The sequence below is a fragment of the Cydia strobilella genome, chromosome Z, assembly GCF_947568885.1.
Source record: "Cydia strobilella chromosome Z, ilCydStro3.1, whole genome shotgun sequence".
NCBI classification, from domain to species: domain Eukaryota; kingdom Metazoa; phylum Arthropoda; class Insecta; order Lepidoptera; family Tortricidae; genus Cydia; species Cydia strobilella.
This window is the reverse complement of record NC_086068.1, coordinates 46062635-46081171: the sequence shown is the minus strand read 5'-3', so window position 1 is coordinate 46081171 and position 18537 is coordinate 46062635. Positions and strand designations below refer to the sequence as shown.

Below are 18537 nucleotides of genomic sequence, written 5' to 3'. Positions count from 1 at the left end.
TATCCATCCGGTTGAATGGGACATGCATTGAGGCCCAATCCTTACAATAGGGATTTCAAGCCTCTCGCCAATTTCAGTTAGAAAACTGTTGGATCTGTTTCTCAATCCGTGCATCTGGGAAGCTGTGCGTTTTCTCAAAATTGCGTAGACATCATCCATTGGTGCCTCCGAGGCAGCTCCACTCCAACCCAACAGCATTATGTACCCATTATAGAATTGGCCGCGCAGGGTGCTGTAAGCCCGCTTCGTATATTTGGTTTGATCCGCAGGCTGCACGTATAGAACGTTAACGTCACGTACGTCACATATTAAGTAACAACAATAAGTAGGTGCCGGCCGACACATATATTAAACGCCCTTACCAAAAACCATGCTGCCCTAAATACATAGGTAGGTACTACCTATAATTCAATCAATCTTAAACTACACAAGGCAAGTACACACTACTTAATGAAAAGAATCAGGAATTAGGTGACTTAACAATAATCTGATAAATATTGAAATGACTGAATTACGGTACCATGTGCCTACTTTGCTCCAAAATTCTAAATTTAATTGAAATTATGGTAGGTAGGTATGTTGATATATTTGCCGATTTAGAGTAGAACATCACTAGTATCATGTTGTAACGCTAAAATGAGGTGGAAACTGTTGGAGCAAAATTATCCAGTGGGGAACAAAGTAAGTACAATTTATGGTACTTCAAGTAGTACTGGTGTTGGCGATTGAAATAAGAAAGCATCGGAATAACGGGATGGGGAACATAGGATTTCATCTTCGTGGAATTCAGCAATTAGAACATCGACGTCAAACCAGATTTCGTGAGTTTTGTTCGCCGGCCGACTAGCACCCTAGCGTAGAAATGAATTAATCAAGGCCAAGTGCGAATAGTTCGAATACCCGCCTTCGCCAGTCACGCTGGCATCATCAGGCTCTGAGGTCAGGATAATAATAAGTTTATACTGCGTTTAGTAGAAATATTTTTAGTACTGGTAGACTAGATTTGTAGTAAACAATAGCTTCCGCTGAAATATAAATCGTGACACGTCTGCACACGCACAATGAATTAAATACACCCACTATAGTTTGTCTTGAACCGGCTTTAACACCACAGTTGACATTAATGTAAATACTAGGCAGGCTTCGAAATAGATGTCGGTTGCTGGCCAGGCCAGAGCGCAGCATAAGTAAAGCGGGACGCGGAGCTCCGCACGGTCCGCACCCGCGCCCCCCTGTCCCGCGCCATTAGCCCGCACGCCAACTAGGCCGCCCGGCTTCCTGCCTGCAATCGATGACACCGACCTACTCGCCGACACACGCTGCATTATCCTAATTTTGCCATGAACGACATAACCAATTCGAGGAAAAGGTTTTTCCTTGTTCACTCAATAACAAGTCAAACCCATTACGTCGGACATTCCCAAACGCAACTTTAGTCGCGTGACTAGTACGGCTACTGGCCACGAATAATTCTAACGTCACTAGTTGAGCTGAGAATAAAATAGGTGTTTCAAGGTGAATTGTTTTAATAAAAACGCTTGGAACGTTTTACCGTGCATTGAAAGTAGGTCACAGAATTTCGGGCAAGGTTGGCGCTTGCAGCAGCGCGCAGCGGCCTCAGCGCCCGCCTCGGCGCGGCGTTTGCGTGCCCTGCTCCGATTGCATCCACATCCTTTACAACGTTTGTAATCACTCACTAATCGCACAAGGTCGCGGGGCTCATTCAATAGCCTTCCATGTAAGTACGTGAACTAAGCTGGTTCTACCGAACGAGATATCAATGCCTTGGCAGCCTGACCCGAATATTAAAAGTTGACTAGAGCATCAATTACATGTCATACTCGTCTCTAATTAATTCAATCGCAAGTTCATATTCTACATTAGTTTAAACTTTATGGGTACATCATTAGTTATTACATTACATATTTTAATTTCATAGTAATCGCAAGGTAAATTTCATAGTAGTCGCATAGTGCGACATTAAATAGTAGAAATTAAATAAAATTTAACTAAAAAAAATCAATAAGTACTAAATTGTTGCCATGTTTAAGAATTTTACGTCAAAATTGTAACAGTTACGTAGGAAGTGGCGCCCTCAATAATTTTCTACAATTTCTTGTCGGACTATAAAAGAGATATAATTGTTCAAGCAAACCTTGTTAGTAGAAAAAGGAGCAAAATTCAAATTTTCTATGGGACGATAACCCTTCGCGCCTACATTTTTTAAATTTATCGCCTTTTTCTACTGACAAGATTTGCTTGACCAACTATATTTACCTATAATAGTGCACGATAAACAATACAGATAAAATATTCTTTGTTGCACACCTCATAAAAATTGAAGACAAGAAAAAATAAATTTACACATAAAGGCAAACAACGGGCGATCTTACCTTTAGATAGCGATATCTTCCAGAAAATGTATAAATGTAGCTGTATTTGGTTCATAAATCGCAGGGCAGGGTACGCATAGCAGGACGGAAGGGAGTGCCTCTATTCTACCTATTTATACCCACGTCAGTAGGTACAATACCCCGATTGTCAGTAGGTACCATAAGGCAATGAATTGACCTATTTACTAGAGCGCAAGCGCTCGCAGACGGCCATGCTTCGTACATGCGCGAGTACGTGACTGCAGCTTCCAAATGCCTAGTTACACGAATACTAACAATCACTTCTTGTATTGTACTCCGTAACTTATACAATGCATACGGAATTTAGATAGGTGGTCAAAAACGTTCGGGAACGTAATTTCTGTGGACCTGGGACACCACACAACAAAAGTATAAAAGTTAACGATATGAATATATTTTTCTAAGAGTTTCATCATACAATTTTGAATAATTCGTTTTAACATGTCGATTAGGATAAAATACTTACGAAAATTAGGCTTTCACTTTGAAAGTTTATTTTAGGATGCCCCATGGAAACAAGAAAAAAGTTTTAGACCCCGATACATGACGTAAAAGGCGAGGATGTTCAACAATGAAACATGAAATAGTAGAAATTAAATAAAATTCAACAAGAATTTCCATACTAAATTGTTGCCATGTTTAAGCATTTTACGTCAAAATTGTGACAGTTACGTAGGAAGTGGCGCCCTCAATAATTTTCTACAATTTCTTGTAGGACTATAGCATAGACATAGTATAGTAGTTATAGACATGAAACCGAGCGACCAGGGGTAAGAGAAAGACATATTCATGTATTGACAGGTTAATGTATGGCAGCATAATCCTTTTTCTCTTTCACTCTTATGAATTTCGGTATTTCGCCATCGCCTCCTACCTATGCTGCTATAACCCGACCATGAAAAAAAAAACGCGGTCGGTGCGCGGTGTTAAGGACAAAGCATGGCACTATTTTCTCTTTCCTCTTATAGGAATCGCAATCTTTCTCTATCAAAGAGTGTCAGGCCCTTGGACTATAGGTACCATGAGTCTGATGAGTCACTGACAATGTCAACACTGACATACATATACCTACGCCAACGACTACAATACGTAATTTACTTTACTTTATATCAAGAACCTGATATTCTTTGATATTATAGATAAAATATTATCTTATTGCGATTCCCATAGACATGCGATTCCTATAAGAGGAAAGAGAAAATAGTACCATGCTTTGTCTTTATCACCGACCGGGCATTTTTTCATGGTCGGGTTATGGCATCATAGCAAGGAGGCGATGGCGAAATGTGCCATTTTCAACCAAAAGGGGACTTATTGTTGCTTGTCTAATACTGACACTGAGGCGCTATTTCCATATAGCTTGAATTAAAAATTATTATGCTGCCATACATGAAACTCTCAATACATGAATATGTCTTTCTCTTACCCCTGGTCGCTCGGTTTCATGTCTATAACTACTTGTATATACTATGTCTATGCTTTATATATACATCTTGCTCCCACTAATACCTATGTCAGTAGTGCCACTGTCAGTACGAGCGAGATGCATATAATAGTAAATTACGTTCACGCTAGCGTTCATGTCACACTGCCAATCTAACGGTAGCGACACTAAACATGTTTGGGTTTGTTAAGTTACTATATTTTGTAATTGATTATTTAACTGCTGCGGGGCAGGTGGAACTTTCCAAGCATTGTAAACTCGCTGATCATGTAAAAAACAGCCCCTCCCTCAGCACAGACCATTGCAGTTGCTGAGTTGGTAATGAGGTAGTGTATTGTTTTTCAACTACAAACTGAACGCATAATGAATTCCATCCAAAGGGCATTGTCCTGCCTTAGCACAATATCCCGTCTGGCCATACTGACTTTTGATAAGCTTGTATAATATCTATTCAGAATTCTACAATAGGTGAACTAAATTAAGCAATCTCGTTTCTTACAGCGCACTTATCATATCAACGTAGGAGCTAATCGTCTTTTTCATTACCAATATAAATGTTATCCAAGTACATTTAACCCTTAAATGCATGATTTTTTGTATAACTTTTTAATAAATTGAAATAGATGTGTCATGCTGTATAAAAGTAATAAATGTGATTTTGGATAGCTGCATATTGAGCCACGGACCATCAAATATACGATGCATATATACATCATTATGCATTTAAGGGTTAAAAACAATGATGTCGGAATTATACACGGATAATCTGTGTGCAAAGTCAAATCTTTAGTCTAATATTTAGTCTCGTGCATTAACAATATTATTTGTCATCGTATAACAGGCAAATAATTACCTAACCTAACCTATGTAGGTAATTATAATTATGTATACGCTAGATTGCGAATTCTCTTTCTAAGTTACACCTGTTAGCTTAAACCTCTTTTGAATGTGTTTCAAAACGTTTCCACCTATGGAACGCAAAAGAGACGATTCACGAAACATATACCTACCTACATAATACATTTAAATATAAAATTCACAGGAGTTTACAATAAAACTACTCTTTATTGCACGCCTCAATAAAAAAACAATACAGAAAGAAAACAGCAACAGAAGTAGAGGTAAACAACAGCCGGTCTTATCGCTATACTGTAGCTTAGCTAGTTTATTAAGTAAACTCTAGTTTTTTTTTCTCATTTATAGCATTATGTAGGCTTGAACAAATTTGAAAATAATAAATAATTACTTTATAACAGGTACCTATGTCATCATTTAAATAACTAGGATTTTACATTAGCTTAAAACGGTTTCATCCTGAAGGGGCTACATATTTGGTTGAATTGAATTGTAAATACATACCTGTAACAAAAGAACACCTTCATTGAATTGCAGCTTTGTTCGAAGCGAGCCAGTTATTGGACGCACAACCACACATTTTTTTAAATGGACATACGATACCATTTAAATTGTTTTATAACCTTTAACTCAGCTTAGGTGTACCTATTTCGGTTATTTAATTATTTTGTAAAACTAACTAACTACGGTTAATGACGCATGCGCGTCGGGTAAACAAGGGAATGGTGGTCAACGCAGTAGATATAACTTGTAAACTTATAACAAGCGTCGATAATCGAATTTGCGCAGCGCCAACATGGATGAGCAGTAAGTAGAGCGCGCCGAACTTTCGCAACCCGAGATACCGACTAAATCACCGGCTCGGCTACATTGTTTCCACGAGTCACCGCTCCTCGCCGAGTCGCTGATGCCCGGTAAATATGCACCTACGACTCGCGTGTACGCGCAACCGACACCTCGCATCCACAATCCTACCTACCAACTGCGTAACGCTAAGGACCGCGGTGCGACGTCGATGGCCGATTTTAAATTCTGCAATAACTAAAACCACTGCATTATACATTTTACAATGTTGCGAACGGTCGAAACAATAAATACATAAACCATGGACAGTTAATTTATTGTTAGGAACGATCACAAAGTGTAATAATTGTATTTCAGTGTTATCATGTCAAAGTCACTCGGTGACTTTCACTTGCATTTAAAAGCGTCTAAGTTTCGCCATCAAATAGCAATTGTGCAACCGCTGTCACTTTTACATAACACGATGGCAAACTGCCGCTGCACACTGGTGACGGCGTTTGCATTGCGGCAGATGTGCTTGGTCTATGTTTAGTTTAGAGATTTAAAAACATGCCTATGTATGTACCTATGTACCTACCTTCCTCGAGGTTCGCCTGTGCTAGTATTTTGCGATTCTGTAATACTCGTAAACTAAATAAACTAGGTCTAAACAAGACATGAAAAGTACGAAAACGTGACATTGATTACAATATTAACGATTCACACATGAACCATTTCTTTAATTTGTTTTTAACGATTGCCACTAGAAGGCAGTGTGTAGAGTCCACAACTCGCACGAAATCACGTAAAAGTGAAAGTATGATGTGATCAACGGCCGCTTGTGAGTTGCGGGCGCGCCTGCTTCACCAGTTCACCATCACCACCACCACCACCACCACCACCACCGTGTCGCGGGAAAACCGACCACTCCGATACCATACCGCTATAATATTGGCGAGTTTACATTCCTAAGCGTTAAAAATCCTTTGGCTTTGGTCAACAGTAGACGAATATGTGTCGTTTTCAAGCAAAAGGTACCTTGTACTAAAGGTACTTTGTCGCTTACCATATGGAAGCTCTGACAGGTTATTCGTATAAAGATACTTGGATATTTCGTTCTTATGGTAAGCGACAATGTGGTACCTTTTACTTGAAAACGTTACATATACTTTTTATGTCACATCACTTTTTGGTAACAGATAGATACTTTAACAAAATTAATTAGTTTAATTTTAAGTACGATTGTGTTCTGTTCCATACCGATAGTGTCTACCAAACACGACATCCCGCCTATGAACAAACTAAATTATTCTCGGACTTTTGATAATCTGTGACGATTTTCTCAATAGAAGTTAATGATTTGTTTGGAGTAGATTGTTAAATTCTTCCTTTAAACAGACAAATTGGGGTTAAAGAGATTGCTCGTTAGTACATCAAGCGTGCCCGAATTGGCGTCGCCAAGTCCGTCAACACTGAAATAGGAAGATACAACAAATATAAGAATAATTATTACTAGACTTAATACTCACACCACCACACGTTACGTCACAATGACGAACAATGAAACTTGTCCTCGACGCTCGCATTCAATTGTAACCAACCAGCGCCTAGACTAGACTAGAAGAAGGAAGCTCATGAACGGAAACGCAACCAATGTCAACACACCGAGTGCCCACCATGCCATTGCCAACACGCCATGCCCAGCGCGCTTGATTGACCGAGTAGGTGACCGCGATTCTTGCAGCGTTTATCTACTCGTATGACTTGTACACCAACATATAATTTACATACATAAGGCTCATACTTCCTGTTGTAGATCGTATTGATACCATTACAGTTTCATATATGTCCTTAAAATATATGTATTTAGAAAACCGGTCATTCTAACCTTTACATTTCAATGCACATTAGGTACATATGATACGACTACTTTATAAGAATTAAAAATCTGTGGCCTAGTGAAAAAGGGTACAAGTCTCGGGCAGCGCAGATGTAAAAGGGCGTTAGTTCCACGTAACACTTATGCTCTTTTACTCCTAAGCTGCGCGAGACTTGTACCCTTTTTCACTAGGGCCACAGAAATACAACTTAAAATATGGTCAATTACGATGTACACGTTTGCTCAACAATTTCACGTCAAAAACTTTTGTCTTCCCTGATAGTGTTAATATTTTTAGTAGGAAACGAACATTCTTTCGATGGGATATTTACCATGTGGTAACAATGGTAAGAAATATTCCATGCATATACTTTATACAAGAGTAAATTATCTGCGTACTCACTCATAGTTGAACATTGCGGGGTCATATATATTCGACGTAGGTGTTGACTGTTGAGTTCGTGACCCAGTCGGTCCCGCTCTACTTCTGGCAAGCCCGGTTGTGACGTCACAACCACCCAACAACGGGCCGACAGAAGGTCGGCCGTATTGATCTCTCGTCCACACCCACTGTGCTGCAGTATATGCTCCTCATAGTTATTTTTCTCGTTTCTGGCTAGGAATTTACTTAGGTACGAAGTATGTATGCAGGGATGCTAAGCTAATAGTTTTGCTGACTTTACCTGTATTAATTAATTACAATCAATGCTATAATATATTATACGTACGTCACTTTTTTATACAAGTTTAAATGCATATGTTTATTTGTCCACAGGCGCCTATCGAGCTAAAGAAAAGACTTGATGAAATAAGACTGCTAGAGTCCCGCAAATCTGCAAGACTCGCTGATGTGGACACAGACTTTGCTAGACTGGCAGACATGGCCAGTGGTGACCGCCGCCGTGCCTCCGCCACCATCGAAGTGCCTGCTCATCATATGCAAGGGTGAGTGTACAGTACATAATCCTAGAAACGAACACATTTTCAAGGTTGATCGATCTAATAAATACAGAACCGACATCTTCAACACATCGAATGAGTCGAATCTCATTCCAGGTGGCATAATTAACAAAATAACGCCGGTTCTATTTCACCTCGTGCTACTACTGGCTTACCTTGCCGCTAGTTGCGTTGTGGCATAAGGTTGTGGCATTTCTAATGCATTCGACAACATGCAAAACCTCGACTAGATCTAAGCTTCTATGAACACGAAACCAAACGCTTTTATGGAATAAATGAGTTACTTGATATCACCATATCGAACCGCTTATTCATTGTATACTTAAAGATGTTTGATCTGCTTCTGATGAAAACCCTTTTCTTCTAGGTAACGCAATTAGGTAGACCTATATAAAGTGCCGTCTTGTATTGTGCCGTGTTTACTTGTTGGTAAGTGTGGATGGCATACAAATGTGCAGCAATGAAGTAACGACAAGCGCGGCGAGTGTTTCGAAATCTTCGCCTAGCACGTTAGAAACTGGATGGAAGTGTTAGCACGAAGTACGGGCGTGTCCTTGTCACACTTGCCTACATTCTGTGGCCGACTACCGCCTCCCGCGCCGCGTACTCCCCTGCCTTCATGTCAGAGAGGGACAGACAATGCAACTTTGTTGACAACTATTATCAATTGCGTAGGCGACACTACCAATGAGACACTCATAGAAGTTATCTCGAGTAAAATCGATCACAAGTAGTCACAGCGAAAACCTTGCTAAATCTTCATTGTACACCTTTTTACAAAAGATTCTGAGGCGCATCGGTAACAAACCGGAACAGACGGCGTCAAATGGTGTTGATGCCGGTGCGACGTGACTACACCGCAGTTTCACTTTTTATCGTGAGCACAGTGAGAGGCGAGACCTCCAGTCGCGGTTCAAATTTCGCAACGAGCACCGTAACAAACAGAACAGGCACAGGCCTATTATAATCTACACAGATATCGCTCTACTCAGCGCACCCCTCCCCTCCCTTCACCTCAACTGCCTGAAAGTCGACTTCATTGCAAACACGTTGTTAATAGGATTCCGGATACAGCAACACAAGTTTACATTTTAAATAAATTTACATAGGATACGTAGAACATATTTCTTAAAACCAGGGGTATCCGATCTCATATATGTATGTATAGTATAGTATAGGTAAGGTAGTGTCTTATTTCGTAGTGATACATTATAAAGATATAGAAGGTCAGGTACAGCACTTCCACTTGATATTACCGTAAAAGCCAGTGGTTGGTATTTATTGTGAACGCAGTGATAAAACTTGTTCGTATAACCTCTCAATAAGTTCAGTAGTTCAGTACACTACTTAAGAAAATATAGGGATAAAAAATAAGATTACGGAATTTTGCTATATTCTCCGACACTCATTTTATAAAAATTCGTCGAAATTACAGATTTTATTTGAAATAGTAACCAATTTGGTGATTACCTGACCGGCCAAGCGGCCGTATGAAGACTAAGAAGGAGAAAGTTTTTGAACAGTAGTTTTTTTTATTTTATTCTAAATGTACTTTAAGTGTGTACTTGGCAGTGATTATCAGTTCAACTTTTACATAGATGTTTTGATCTTGATTTATTACTGTCAGAGAAAACAATACGTATGTTGAATGACACGATTTGATAAACTAATTTAAAGATGGCGGCGGTTTCGGTTGGCACTTGGCGCGGCCTTCGTGTGACACGGTGACCTAGTTTCGAAATGGAACGCCACACTAGCGCAACTCGCAGCACCTAACCTACGTACTGCACCGCCGCCCGCGCCGCGCCGCGCCGCTCGTCCACGACGGCGTCGGTTCCCCCTCATACATGCCTCAACAACGTATATACTCCCGCAAGGTTCATTTTAAATAAAACTTCATTTTACTCAATCAAAATTTGGGGTAATACACTTACCTAAGTTATACAGTTACTTATGAGTAATAAAGTGAACATACTAATAGATAAAACCGGCCAAGTGCAAGTCGGACTCGCGCACGAAGGGTTCCGTACCATTACGCAAAAAACGGCAAAAATTCACGTTTGTTGTATGGGAGCCCCGCTTAAATATATCCCGTTTGACCCGTTGGGTACGAAACCCTAAAAACAACATTAAATAAGTTTTTGCAAAAAAATCATTTTTAGTACAAGTTTTTTCGCTGACTGTACTCTTCTTTCCACATGCAACTAATACTCATCGAGACAATTCTAAAAACCCCAAATACAATTAGGTTGCGTTGTTTTATCACAGAGTTCCCATTGTCACTTCCTGTCTCCATCATTAGATCAGCTCCATGGCATCATAATATTGCATACGATTTACATATGTATGCAAAATTTGAGCTTAATCGGATATCAGGAAGTGGTTGAAAATGGTTAACAAGATAGAAAAAAAAAAGTTTGTTAATACATACGACCATGTCAAGTTAAATAAAAGCTTGGAAAAGCTTGTAATTAAAAGAAATAAAATTGCTTTCACTTATGAGGGACATGCAAAAAATGTTTATACTTTATGCTCATTTGTTTCATACGGAAATCATAAACGCTGTATTTATTAACTTATTGTTGCAACGATGGAGCTCACTCGACGTGATTTTCGTGTTCGAGTGCAACAGTTTTTGATTGGTTTGCTGATTCTGACGTCGGAGGAGCTTTGAAGATGAGGCTAAGACAGGGCAGCCTCAAACCGCAGTTTAAAATGTGCAAGCTGTGGAAAAAACATTCGTGAGAACCGACGAATAACATACGTAGAGCTTAAGCTAGAACTGGGCATTGGATCAGCAGCATTAGATACAAACTATTATTCACGAATGGCTGTCTCTTCATAAGCGTTGTTTGAGATGGGTGCCTTACAAAGCCGTTAGTTTTGCAGAAAGAACATCTCGTGGCTTGGTGTACTTAAATAATTAGAATAAAGGTATATTAGGTATGATGGATAAAAAAATGTTTATGGCATGCTGTCGGGAGATGAAAAATGTATGTGTTTTTATTTAATTTCATTTCATTTATTTATTTGCGTCAAATACATAAAAATGCATGCAAATACAATTAAAAGAACATATCACAACAATACATATTAGAAATAATAATACACACACACACACATAACTTAAAATTAGACAAGTAAGTTTAACAATAACACCTTAATATAAGGATCACAAATAATAAAAACTATAAAAAAAAGTCAAATCAGATATCAGTTAGCTGCAAACCATCTGGAAAGTTGCGTCCAGGAATTTTGCATATGTACATTTAAATCTTCAACGGACATTGCACTTAAGATAACACACTTGTATCGTCAGCGTAGAGATATGGAGTGCCATAGCTTAACATATCAGGCAGGTCATTTATAAATATTATAAATAGTAACGGTCCTAGCACTGATCCTTGTGGAACTCCAAATTTAACATATTTCTCATCGGATCTTATTGCATCTTCATTTGAGATATTATGTAGTTCTACATATTGGCACCGGTTGGTCAGGTATGATCTCAACAAGGCCAGAGCAATGCCACGTACACCATAGAAATCAAGCTTACTTTAGCAGTATTTCGTGATCAACGCAGTCAAAGGCCTTGGTGAGATTACAGAAAATGCCCCCACACGTAAGTCCTGTATTAAGGTAAAAGTTTAAGTACGATCAGTACGATCTGAAACAAAACGACAGTCGACGCCTCGACTGTGTGGTTCTTTTAAGATGAACCGACTCCAACAAAATGTCGCCGTGCGCGGAGCACACCGAAACAAATGGTTACGTCGTTTTTCTGCAAAACGGGACATATTACTACTGTTGTGCTACAGGATCAACGAACAGTTAACTCGGGATGGTATGTCACCGTTTGTACCCCAAGTATAATCAGCTTGGTGTAATAAGCGGCCGATATAGGGAATCTGGCATCTGAGGGCCTACCGCGAACCACGTTCGACGTCTTGCCTCTCTGTCGCACTTGTAAATTCGTATGTAAGTATGAGAGGGAGGCAACACGTCGAACGTGGTTCGCGGTAGGCCCTCTGCTCTGGCACCACGACAACTTCGCTCCGCAAGTCTGCACACTTCTGTTCTGCCAGAGCACTCGACTATTTTGGTTCAAAAACATCTGTATCCTGCCTCATCCGCCATATTCCCTCACCTAGCGCCTTTTGATTTTTACCTGTTTCCAAAATTAAAAAAGAAAAATTAACAGGAAAGGGGTATAAAACCAAAAAATTGCCCTGGCTGCTTATAACTATGAGATTTCGGAGGTGTCTAAAGAAGAGTGGGTATCGGTAATATCGTAGTAAATACTTGAAAAAATCGCTACCAATAGACATGTTAGGTATACTTTTTCAGTAAATATCTAAATTCTTTTGGCATGATCTTCGGAGATGTCCTATACCTCTCACCACGGACAGATATTTGAACATCTCTATAAAGATTCAAACAATGGTCTCGGCTCTTTTTGTCTTAGTAATGGTACTATTGTTCCGATTTACATTTGGGTGCAGAACTTCAAAAGCGTATGATAATGTTAAGTTGTATGTGTTCCTTTTCATTATTAAAAACATATTGTACAGCTTAGGTAACTTGCTAGGACTTATTTGCAACAGAGACAATGCCGTTTGCATTCAGGTCACACGGAATCTTTTAACACACTTTCGGTGACAAAAATGGTCGGTCGACGTGAACTGTCTATGCTAATGAAGGATTTTGAGTGTCACGGGCGACAGCGGGCTCGGTGCCGCCGCATTCCGCATGGTTTTGCGCAACAAGCAAAGAGAAGGCGCCAGCGGCCGGAGGTGGGGCGCACTTTCTCGTTCAGTACACGTTTACTTTCGTTGGTGCTACAGAGACCCGTTACCTGAGTTGGCAGGTGCAGTTGGAGGTAATCTTGTATGCCACTATCTTCTTCAACGTAAATCAATGATGGATATAATGAATATTAAATAAATTCTAGCAGGCGAGAACTTTTATTTCGTGCATATAACTCAGTTCTAAGAATACATAAATGTTCCTACTGTTTCCTGTAGAACAGCGAAGAATATTGAATATTCAGCCAAGCTCGTAATTGGCTTAAAATTATAGCAAATAGGATTCTTGAAATATTACATTTTACACCAATACAACACAATATTGTTAGTCATAACCAGAGGTAACGTCTTTAGTCTTTACCATCTTCCATCCCCTTAAAGATAAACACGAAGGTGACCCCTCCGATTTAATCGCCTAAATATTAGCCGAAAACAATCGTACCTGTTCATAGTGAATCCTTCTCCGGACCCAAGCAAAAACTAATGAATTGTATTTCAGAAACAATGTCGGCACTAGAAAAAATAATCATCGCTAGTTGAACTAAATATCTGACACTTAATTCAGTCATTTATTTTCACATTTAAAGTAAATATGTACATATTATAAATTAATAATTTGAAACTATCATTGAAAAGTGTATTTAGAAGGAACGTACTGAGAATACTTGTTTTTGAACTACTACTTATTTGAAACAATAAATAAAGTTATTTATAGTGATCTAAATATGACGTTTTATATTGGTGTCACCAGTGAATTGATGTAGTAGTACATACATATACATCGCAACGCACTCGCGTCACATTGAATCTGACATAGACGTGTCCGGGCAATTCGAGCAAATTACAAGCCGAGTTTGGCGATGACCTCATCACCGCGAACGGCCGCTCGTTCGCTGCGGACACCAGTTTTTGTATCGACAAAAAATGCGCCCCGACCTACATCAACCGCTCTGTAAAAAATGCCGGACTTGAAGTTAGGTAAACCAATCATTCCACTATGTTCTTGTCCAGTAAATAAGATTTAGATGAATCAGGGCAACTTGTGTTATTACAATATTTATAACATTGTTTCACATTCATTGCTATTAAGCTATATATACTACTCAAAAGAAAATAAAGTGGCCCTACTAAGAATTTTGATCATTACAGTAACTATACATTTAGCGTTTGCGTCAAATCCGATAGGTAAGTAGTTCTGATTTTTTTGCAGACTTGTTTATGATGTCCCAATGAATAATACAAGTTTGTGACGTGACCTCGAGCGCCGAACGCAACCTTGTAAAAAATAGAAAAAAACCGAGAAACCGTTTTTTTAAATTTGGGCGATTATAAATTATAACCCTAAACCTTAAAGGACTAGTTTTTGGTAGTACCTTCTTAAGAGCCCGTTATCGATTTTAATCGCAAAAATGTAAAATCTAAAGATTTAGTCGCAGAAATTGTACACCTTTTATTACGTAATAGAAATAACAAGTACTGGTTTCTATTAGCACGTCTTCTCATCTTGCCGTTTTACAGATCAATTTTTTGAAAACAGACCCAATAAATTAGTAATATTTTTTTTTCTGATGGACGTTTAGGTAAACTCGCGTAAAGCACTGATTTTGTCGCTCTTATTTGTAAATTCCGTAAAGTTTGGACGCCTAAAAATGGTCATTTGGTTTACACATATCCTGTACTCCAACTTTTACATACTACATTTTTATTATTATGACTGAAGTAGTGTAACAAATGAAAGTTAGACGAAATCAATTTTCTCCAGAAATTACTTCAAAACAAGGGACAATTTCTCTGAAAATCGACTTAATTTCAACGTTATTTTGATAATTAAACAATCTACAACGTTTGCTGAAACTGTTTTTATACATCCATTGGTATAATTTACCACCATAATTTTTTGATGAATTTTTAAAAACTGTCCCGTCTCTTCATCGGCTCGGCGGCGTTGGACAATTTAGCCCATTTATTCCTTTTTAATATAAAGTTCACTTCAAAGCAGGCTGTCATACATTTTTTGTAAAAACTTCCATAGAAATTTAATTAAGGCCAAAGTCAAAGATTAAAACTGTAAGAAAAACACTTAAAAGTATGAATATAATGTATTCGTCCCTAAATTATATGAAAATGATTATTTATAACTTTGCCCTAGTTGCTAAAAGTAGGAAGAAATATAGCATAGATTGAACCTGGGGAGCCGACCCTTTCCCCCCCTTTTCGGGGGGTAGGTACGGTACGATCTCGTGGCTACGGCCAGATCAGCATTGTTTGACCTTAGGAACAATTGTGCCAAGCGGCATCGCCTGAGGCATAAGTGCATACTCACTGCAGTCGGGGACAGCCTACGAATTCGATCGAAAAATTTTTGAAAGGCTTTATCTCGGAAACTATTTAATCTACAGAGACAATTCTAGTCTCGTATTATAGCAAATTTAGTCTACTTTAAAAACGCTCTGAGAAGATACTATCAAAAACTAGTCCTTTAGTTATAATCGCCCAAATCTAAAAAAAAAAACAGAAATTTCGCTGGCTTCGATTTTTGACAAAGTTGCGTTCGGCGCTCGAGGTCACAAACTTGGATTATTCATTGAGCCAACATCATAAACAAGTCTGCAAAAAATCAGAACTACCTACCGGATTTGAGGCAAACGAACCCCGTTCCAATTGGCGACAAAGTTACTGGATTAAAAACAAAATTTCATATTTATTAAAATATATGAGACAACTGACTTTAATTTTATTTAATTTTTAAAAGCCTTAAAAAGATCCAAAGCCTTGTTTTACTGTTATTTAAAACAAATACAGGATGTTTTGTGAACAATACAGAATGTGTAAAATGTAAGATAGGTTCGGAATTTACTATCTTTTCCGGCCACCAAAAAATCTAGTGCCCACGGATTTTTAAAATTAATATCGAAAAGTACTAAAAATTTACTCATTTACACATTACAATAAAACATAGACCTTACCTACCACTTCCACTTTTTAGGATTCCGTACCCAGTTTGTAAAAACGGGACCCTATTACTAAGACTCCACTGTCCGTCTGTCTGTCTGTCACCAGACTGTATCTCATGAACCGTGATAGTATTTCTGTTGCCGCTATAACAACAAATACTAAAAACTGTTAGATCTGTGCGTACCGAGCGCGGCAACAGGCGGCAAGGTCGTCTTCAATGTTGCGTGTACGCAGCTATAGTAGCGACTGTGTGCTCAGCCGGCGCCGCCGGTGACCGTGGCGAGTTATAAAAACGATTTCATGTTCAACACGGCCACACACTTGTTTAACCAAACAACCGCGAATGTGGGTGAAATCTTGACGTCAATCACGTGCATGCGCAACTTTCTTACGTATGCTAGTTGTATGTCTCATTGTTTGGCGATTCATAACACGGTCCATTAATTATTTAAACGCGAAAACTTAGATTCTGATGTTTGTCACGTGAAAACGTACACGAATTTTTGTACGGTACCTTCATCGCATGAGTGTTGCTTTCACGTCAGTGTTCGCGATAGTAGTTAGAGCAACTGAGAAACGGGATGGTTAGCCCCATCATATCATAAATCTAACTAGTCATCACAGAGGGTTACGTCACTAACAAATACGTCAGAGCTATTTTAGCAACGCTACGTTGTACCTAGTTAAATGCGATATAGACAGCAATGTCACCTCCGCGGCAGGGGGCGGCGCGGCGGCGTGGCGGTCGTCGCCCGCGCCGATAACGACCACGACTCACCTAGAGCTGGAGCAGTGATTAAACAACACGACTCGACTCATTCACCTACACCTTAAAAACCCTCAAGTTAATCAACTCTAGCATGACCTGCGTTCGATGAGTACATTATGACGTTAATATATTTCATATATGTACGTCTGTCAAATCTAACTAACTGTTGATAATCGTTTGTCCCTATCCGTCATTTTATCATTTCTGTTTGTTAGAAAGAGACAAAATTTTACATTTTTGTAAGAGGTTGCTAAGTTTCATGAACTAACCCCCTTAGTCATAAAACTTAGCAAAAAAAGTATGTAGGTATTTTACGGATTTGTATAAGCGGTCGTTAGGGGTAGAGGCCGGGGTGGCCGAAAAGGCGTTTGAGACGGGTGGTATGAGTAGTATTGAGTGGAGCGGTATCGGGTGAAGCACCTAGTGCGTCGTCGGTACGTCGAGCGAGCGCTGAGCTGCGTCCGCGTCAGCGTCACCGACCGACCTACCGCGCGAGCGAGCGCGAGTCAATGGCCCTCTAACTTCGACAACCTTATCAACAATGTTAGAAACAATGACACGCTGCACGTGACGTAAGTGCATTCTCTTCATTGTCATACTTATTGAATCACTGTCAGTAGATTGCAATATTTCCACGGACCTACCATTCGCTCACATTTTGCTTAATGACAGAGTGAGACGCAATGACATTGGACAAATAGATTGGACAGGTGGACGCTAAAGTGTGGATATTTCTGACTAAATACGTACTGAATACCTACTTACTGAATACTACCATTTTTCTAAAAGACGAAGGCATTAAATATCGTATGTATAATTGTATGCCGAACCAAACAAATTATTTGAATTTTACCGGTAGGTCTGTACTGTACCAACCGACGAAGCGACTAATTAGATCAAGTTTAGGGCCAAGTTGCACCAAATCGTCTGTCACCTTAAAACGTTCGCAATTGTTTATTGTATGGGAAGTTTTATATTTCTGTGCTGGGTGACGTTGATTAGCCCGTCAATTCTGTTTGGTGCAACTGGCCCTAAACCTATGATTATTGGCTCTACCGCTCGCCTGGTGGTGGAGTTGACATTTGTCACTTTGCATATACTTCCTATCCTTGCAATGATCTAATAAATATGAATGAGCATAACTTTGACTAAAATGCAATGATTCCAATGCGACGCCATTTTATGAAGCAACGTTTACCGCTAATATAGGTACACAACTACGTCACCCACTGCTATGACTCACATTTCACATTATATACGCATACAACGTGCATACGTCAATTCGCGATGATGCTGTTAGCAGCAAAGTGGGCTAATATTTGCCGTTTAGAGCCTCTGCTGTGACATCTGTTCTTGGTCTCAATGGAATTATAATCGCTTGAATACCTAATTAGTGAAAAATGAACGGTCGATCCTTCTGCAAGTGGTACCGGTGGTACGGGGACGGGGACGGGGTGACCGGCCAGACGCAGACGGGAGCAGAGTACTCGATCTCACACAATTCGCCCAAATATCTGGGCATGCGTCCGACGCCCGCCGCCGGTTGCGCAACAGCTCCCTGCCGCGACCCGGCGCGTCGACGACCCCCGTCGGCTCCACTACGAACCCGACAGATCAACAAACTAGTCTACACTTTTTACAACTTTATCATTCATTCATTACTCACTATACAT

General features: G+C 39.5%; 1 protein-coding gene across 1 annotated transcript in view; it reads left to right on the top strand.

The window, feature by feature from the left end:
- The window catches only part of LOC134754879 (zinc finger protein 395), an 89570-nt gene that overhangs the window by 19553 nt on the left and 51480 nt on the right, over positions 1–18537 (top strand). Inside the window, exon 2 of the mRNA XM_063691338.1 lies at positions 8151–8320. Coding sequence (XP_063547408.1) covers positions 8151–8320 — 170 coding nt within the window. The remainder of the gene's footprint in view (positions 1–8150; positions 8321–18537) is intronic.